The 6,551-nt window shown below is 38.0% G+C and overlaps 1 protein-coding gene across 3 annotated transcripts in view; it reads right to left on the bottom strand.

Annotated features, from left to right (window-relative positions):
• The window catches only part of foxp4 (forkhead box P4), a 105,391-nt gene extending 99,284 nt beyond the window's left edge, over window positions 1–6,107 (bottom strand). For 2 of the 3 annotated variants that reach the window (XM_008409256.2, XM_008409255.2), the window contains exon 1: window positions 5,970–6,107. In XM_008409256.2, the coding sequence (XP_008407478.1) occupies window positions 5,970–6,026 (57 nt within the window). In that variant the 5' untranslated portion in view covers window positions 6,027–6,107. Of the gene's footprint in view, window positions 1–1,759; window positions 2,393–5,969 lie in introns of those variants that run through there. The other variant, XM_008409257.2, reaches the window with a different exon arrangement.
• Between the last annotated feature and the right edge of the window lie 444 nt (window positions 6,108–6,551).

Genomic DNA, 6,551 nt, shown 5'->3' on the forward strand with positions numbered 1-6,551 from the left:
GCACAACAGCGCAGAGAGGACACAGTAAATAAAATTAATTATGCCAAATGCCCCCGCGCCCATCAATCACAGGGCAATAATGCCCGTGTCAGGGTGTTGCACTCACACGGCCTGTAAGCTTTTCTGTGACTGACAGACAACTAACAGCAATTAATTGTCATTTCATTTCTATTCACTTTTTTTTTTTTTTAATGTGCAGTTGACACGCAGGGATCTGCTGCCTGGTTTTATTTCAGAATTTGTATTTTAATGACGTAAAAGCAACTTTTCTTCGTTAACTTAATGTTGCTGCTTTTCACTTGAACAAGTACGCTAAAAAATAATAATAAAAAAAGAACGTCACTGCAACAACAGTTTTAATGCAAGTACGTCTTTTTCTTCTTCTCTTTTATTTTAGAGAAATGAATTCGTCAGTGGTGGTGGAGGCCCACTTTGAGGCAAAACTTGCAGAGATTGGGCTCCAGTCTCCACACCGAGACAAAGACTAATCTGGAGCAGCATCAAATCTGACAATACACTGTCCATTTTATGTGTTTCATTTATTGTTTTTCTCTATTATTAAAGTTACTATCATTTATATAGTTGAGCTTATTACACAAGGGTAAATCCTGTATGAAGCCCTGAATATTTGCAATTTACATTAATACCGTTTTATAACTTTTCTTGCGTCAAACCTCTAAAATCCGAGATTTTTGTTGTTGTTGTTTTTTTTTTTTTTGTTTGTTTGTTTTGGGGTTGTTGTTTTTTTTTTAATGTCCAATCCAACAGATCATAAAAACGAAATAGAAATGAAGGAAGCAACGCGGACACATCAAACCTCGATGAGGTCTCACAGAGCGACTCTAGTTTCAAAAGTCAGAATCTTTTGAAAAGAAAGTATTGTTCCCCCAAACCTATTGACCATGTCAGCTCAAAAAGCTTTTTTTTTTTTTTTCCCCTCCCTCCTCAAGACAAGAGCCCTTTTATCTCCAGGCAGGGAATCTAACTCCTTTTCTATCATTTTAATCGTCGTAGTTTAATTATTAGTAAAATAAAAAAAATTGAAAAAAAAAAAAAGTTGAAACTTAAAAACGAAAAACGCGTTTGTGGCATTTGTGTGAAACACATGCCACGAAATCACTAATTTTATCACAACTGTTAGGAAATCTTTTTTTTTTTTTTTTTTAAAGTTGCCTTCCTCAAATTAGATCCCGACATTTTAGTTGCTTCTATGACAAAGAGAAAAGTTTTTGTTGTCTCTGAAGGAAAAGCTTCAGGCAGATGGTGGCCACGAAACATCGCGTTAATAAATGTTCTTTTTTTTTTTAAAGAAAAAAAGACTCGTTTATAGCGATGGAGTAAGAGATTTTCAAAACAAATCTTAACAAATCGTTTCTTTCTTATCTTTATAAAAGTAGCAAACAGAGGGGACAAAATACTGCGATGATCTTTCTGCGCATGAAAACAGATCACAACAAGTGGCCCAAAGAAAAGGGATTTTTAAAGTTTCGGGTGAGAAATAGTGAAAGTTGGAATGAAGCTGTGACACACAAAAAAAAGGGGAAACATGACAAAAAAAAAGGAAAACATGATCGTGTCCCATGTGTTACATTTACTCTTAATAGTTCAACTGTACGAATAAACTTCATAAACAGAGAATGTGGGGGGGGAAAAGTTGTGTTTCAGAGTTTCAATGGAAGCGCGGAAAGAAAGAAAGGAGGAAGGAAGGAAGGAAGGAAGGAATAGCGAAAAAGTAAAAGTGCAGAGATAATGCATCAACCTGTTCTCTGGGTTTCTGATGAAGTCAACTTTCACGCCAGCGGTTGGACCATGTGGACAGCCCGCTTCTGCTCCTCAGACCCCGGCGCGTCCACACTCTTTCTTCACGGCGACAAACAAGGGAGGTGGGGGGCGCACAAGCCGACGGGACGCGAAAAAAATGTAAAAATATATACATAAAATGTGGGTGGGGGGGAGGGAAAAAAAACAATAGAGAGGAAAAGAGAGCGAGAGGCAGAGAAATCTAGGGTCTTAAGACCATTACTTCTTTAAGCGGAGAAAAAGCGTGCTCGTTAAGTCCCTTTTCCTATTCCCCCCTTTTGTGTGCGTCCTCTCTCCTCGGAGTGGCCCCTCTGGAGTGAAGTCGGAACAATACTGCCGCTAAAAACTCTGGCACTGAGCGCAAGTTGCAGCGGGAGAAACAACGCGCCTTTCTTTCGTCTTCTTCACTTGCTGCACCTTCTTCCGCCGGCTTTCTTCTCGAAGAAGCCCGATCAGCGCGTAAAACCTCCCCTCTGGTCTGCACTTTTTGGCATCCTGTCTTGTTGCTCGCTTGTTCGCTTGGAAATCAGGGTTGAATCACTTGGGCTGAGCGTGTGTGTGTGTGTGAAGTGTGTGTGTGGCGGGGGGACAGTTTGCTGCGCTACCGTAATGCCTGTAAAGCACGTGCGCAAAGTCGTGGCGCACATCGTTTGAGGAAAGCTGGCTCTCTGTCGCTCTCCTATTGTGTGTGTGTGCGGGTGTGTGTGTGTGTGTGTGTATGAGGGGAAGGCACTGATCTTTTGACCTGCTTTGCATCCTTGCCGAGTTGTGCTATTGTGGAGGCAGAGAGCAACAGATGTTGGCCTGCACGAATTATGAGCCCAGAAACCGCCAGAAACAAAGCGCAGTCAAGCCAATCAGCTCTGCTGCTCGGCACTTGCTCAACCTTTTCTGCCTTTTAAAAGTCTCAGTTATTTCTAAAAATAAAAAAAAATAAACAAACTATATGTTTATGTAGACGTAGACCAACAATGCTGAGCTACATTTAGAGTCAGTATAATGACTGAAATGTTCCAGAAGTTTTCCCAGGGCCGGCCCAAGCTTGTTTGAAGATCCTTTACTACATTTTATTTGGGGGCCCACTTCTAAGCTGTGGACGGGTAGTTCATCAAAGGGCCCCATCAGTAACTATATTAGTTGCTGAGAGCATGGTCATTACCCGTGTTCAGTTATTCTAAAAATATTATTCATATTACATTCAAAGTTATTTCTATTGCCTGCCGGTAACAATATTTCATACAAGTAATTCATAAATGTCCTTTGACAGAAAACTTTTCACACGCTGAACTTGACTGCACTGCCATTAATTGTGAATATGTGTAACTGAACTTCAGTTTACCGTTATGCTTTGATTGTATCGATTGGCTTCACCTCGTGTTTCTTGATATGAACGAGGCGCCATATTTTGGCAACTTGGAACTATGTAGATAAACTGAATTAAGCCGAGACCTGACAAACTGGCTACTGGCTGTTCTAAAAGTTGCTAAACATCTTCATCGAGTTAACATGTCCACTTGCGTTTAACTTTAATGGACATTAAGAGGGAGGAATGATTTTTTTTTTTTTTTTGAAGTGAGTAAAACAGTAAACAAGAACACAATGTCAAATGTTTACAGACTGAGTTAATTCAAATCTTTTTCAAAATAATAAACCAAAAAAACACTGTGTGGTACAGTTATTTATTTATTGCATTATTACAATTGTAATATTAGATGTAGTTCAGCTGACTGAGCCAGCATTAGCTTTGTTTACAGCCAGAGAATGTTTGTCACCGGTTCCTTTTTTGAAAAAGCGACTTTAGAAGGATCTGCATGCACACAGACTTTAACACTGAAATCTGTGAGCATCAATCCAATAGTCTGGAGAAGTTATTGGTGTCCAAAATGTGTATTTATGAGAATATGAAATAACAAATACTGGATATAAACTGATGTTTACACATTACATTGATGTAATTATGATATTATTCATGCCTGACTTAAAAGTCCAGCGTCTTGCTAAGACTTGTTAAAACTTTACATTTTTCACCAGTGTCTCATATGTATATATAAACTAAATGAACACTTTATTATTTTTCATATTCATATTTTTTGTTTTCAGCTGACCACTGTGGACATGTTCAGGAAATGTCCACTGGCTGTAAAATGTCCTGGTCTGAGTTAAGTCAGTTGCTGCTGACCATCCTATTATGCAGATCTTATTTCCCAGCTGCATTTAACACATAATTTCTCACTTTATATTATTTATCAAAATACAAGGACAACTTGGCTACACTGTGTAGAGTATGTAGTTATTTTACCAGCTTTATTCAGTTTGTGTGTGTGTGTGTGTGCGTGTGTGCGTGTGTGTGTGCGTGTGTGTGCCAGCTAAGTGGTAAAAAATGCTGACCTATTTAATAAAATCCATTAAAAATGAAAGTTGGACCAAATGGCTCCACACTGCTCAGGCTCTGCTGGTAAGAAGAAACAGACAGAAAACATAATTCATGGAATCCACAATAGATCACAATTACACTTAAATACGGTTGTTTTAAAAGAAATCTTTATTTTTTATTTTTTTTACCCAACATTTGTCTTTTTAATTCATTTGGAAAGCATGTAAACAAGTCAGTTTAGTCAAGGCTTACCCTAAACTCATGCCTTCTTTGAAACACCTTTTTACCCACATCTTATGCCACATCTTCAATTAGTAATATTTACTAACTGGAAAAAGACCTCGACTTGAAGGACCTTGAAAGAGTCGGTTCGGTTCTCTGTGAAGGCATATCATGTTCACGGCGCTCTTTAGGCGACTCCACTGAGTTTCTGGCAGGTTTAGCTCTGGACGTTCTGCTGTAAAACTTTCATTTTCTTCCACCGAAGCCATTGTTGTGTTAGTTCAGAAGCATGCTTGGACTTGACGTAACAATAAAAACTTAAATCTCTCTTCATCTGCAGAGAAAACATGTTTAACACTCAACATAAAAGTAATCCCAGGGCATAGTGCTGCCACCACCATGTCACAATGTGAGCATAAGTAACGCGAATGAGCAAATCTCAGGGAAATCCTTTTAAGGGCAGCTAGACATTATTTCAGGTTAATGAGATTCACAATATTCATGTGTGTAAAAAGACTGAATGCTGTAATTAAATCAAAATTCAGCAAATTGTTAATTTAACTCTGTGAATAAACATGCAAACAGGTTTTTGTAGAAATGTTTTCTTGTTAAAATAAAAAATTTAAAAGTTCATCTCTCAGTTGAGGCTTCGTATAATCACTCTCTCCAAATCAACGGTGGAAAAAGTACTGAAATCATCTATCATGATCTCTTTTTTTTAAATCACAATAACCTGGAGTTGCAACATTGTTCATGTGATCCAATGTGATGTTCAAACTGAGTTTTTTTTTTTTAGGATCCCCAGGTCAGCAGTGAGCTTATAAGCACATGCAAAGTTTGCTTATAACTAAGACCACTCTTAGCTTTGGCACATTTATTGAGAAATAACTTTTATTTTTAATGCTGTATAACATTGATTTATTCTAGAAAGATTTATGCCAGCATAAGAAATGCTCAATTGCACAAATAAAATATAAAATTTAAGTGGAGCTCCCCACCCCTCCCCCCCACCTTTCTTGTGATACACCTGCTTTGGTTTAGACAGTTATATAGTGATTAGATAAATTTTTACTGCCTGCCTATCTCAGTCTGTCCTTTATGTATTTTGGAAGCTGGACAACTCCTTTTGCTAAATTATCACGACGCTGTTTCTCGCCTCCACATTCATTTACTAATTGGCACCACATCAGTGTGAAGATTACTGATGAATTTTGGAAATTACATCATACCTGTCGCTGCAAAATGAAAGGAAAAATGAACCATAAATCCAAAGAAAATCCTGGAAAAAAATAAAAAATAAATATATATATATATATATATATATATGCACTCAGGCCATTAAATGAGAATTTGCCCTTCTGTCTTTCCTCTATTTAAAACATTTAGTTTTAGAAGATGATGGGAATCCACCGCAGCGCCACCCAACAATGAGCCACGGCTGCAGTAAATCACAACACGTTCATTAGTGTGATCAATATCGTTGAGAAAAAGTAAAAGAAAAAAAAAGTGTGTCTGTGTGTGCAAATGTTTTGGTGTGAATATCTGAGAGCTCCTTTACTCCTTACTTACTTACCTCGCTGCTGTCTTTCCCTGTGAGCCTGACAGATTTTGCCGGCGGGGACTTTGCCATACGTCTCCGGTAAGTCTCTGCAGAATTGATGGGTGTTAATGTGGGAAACTGAGGAGCGACGCTTTTCAAAAAGGTTTTTCTCAGGATGGAGCACTTTTAAAGTGCTATCTGAAAAAAAAGCACAAAAAAAGCAAACTGCATATTAAAAAGGTAACTTACAGGTGTGCACAAAACCTAAAAAAAAAAAAAAAAAAAAAAAGTATTTAATATAATTTCAGTGTATTTCAGGTTTGGATGTCTTTGGAAAAAATTAGAGTGCGGAAAATATTTTTATTTTCCGTGACTTTATTCCTGATCCTCATGTCTAAATATTGTGTCCTTCCTTCCTTTGCTGCTAGTGCACTTGCTTGCTTCCTTTCTTTACTTCCTTCCTTGACTGTACACTTACTTCTTACCCACCTTGTGTCCCTTTTTCTTTCCATCATACTTTCTTTCGTTCTCTTCTGTGGGCACTGTGTTTGTCCTACCTTTGTTTTCTTGCTCTCTCCCTTGTGTTGCTCTTTTGTCATGTGCTCCGTTCTTCAT

Source organism: Poecilia reticulata, linkage group LG5 (assembly GCF_000633615.1).
Source record: "Poecilia reticulata strain Guanapo linkage group LG5, Guppy_female_1.0+MT, whole genome shotgun sequence".
NCBI lineage: Eukaryota > Metazoa > Chordata > Actinopteri > Cyprinodontiformes > Poeciliidae > Poecilia > Poecilia reticulata.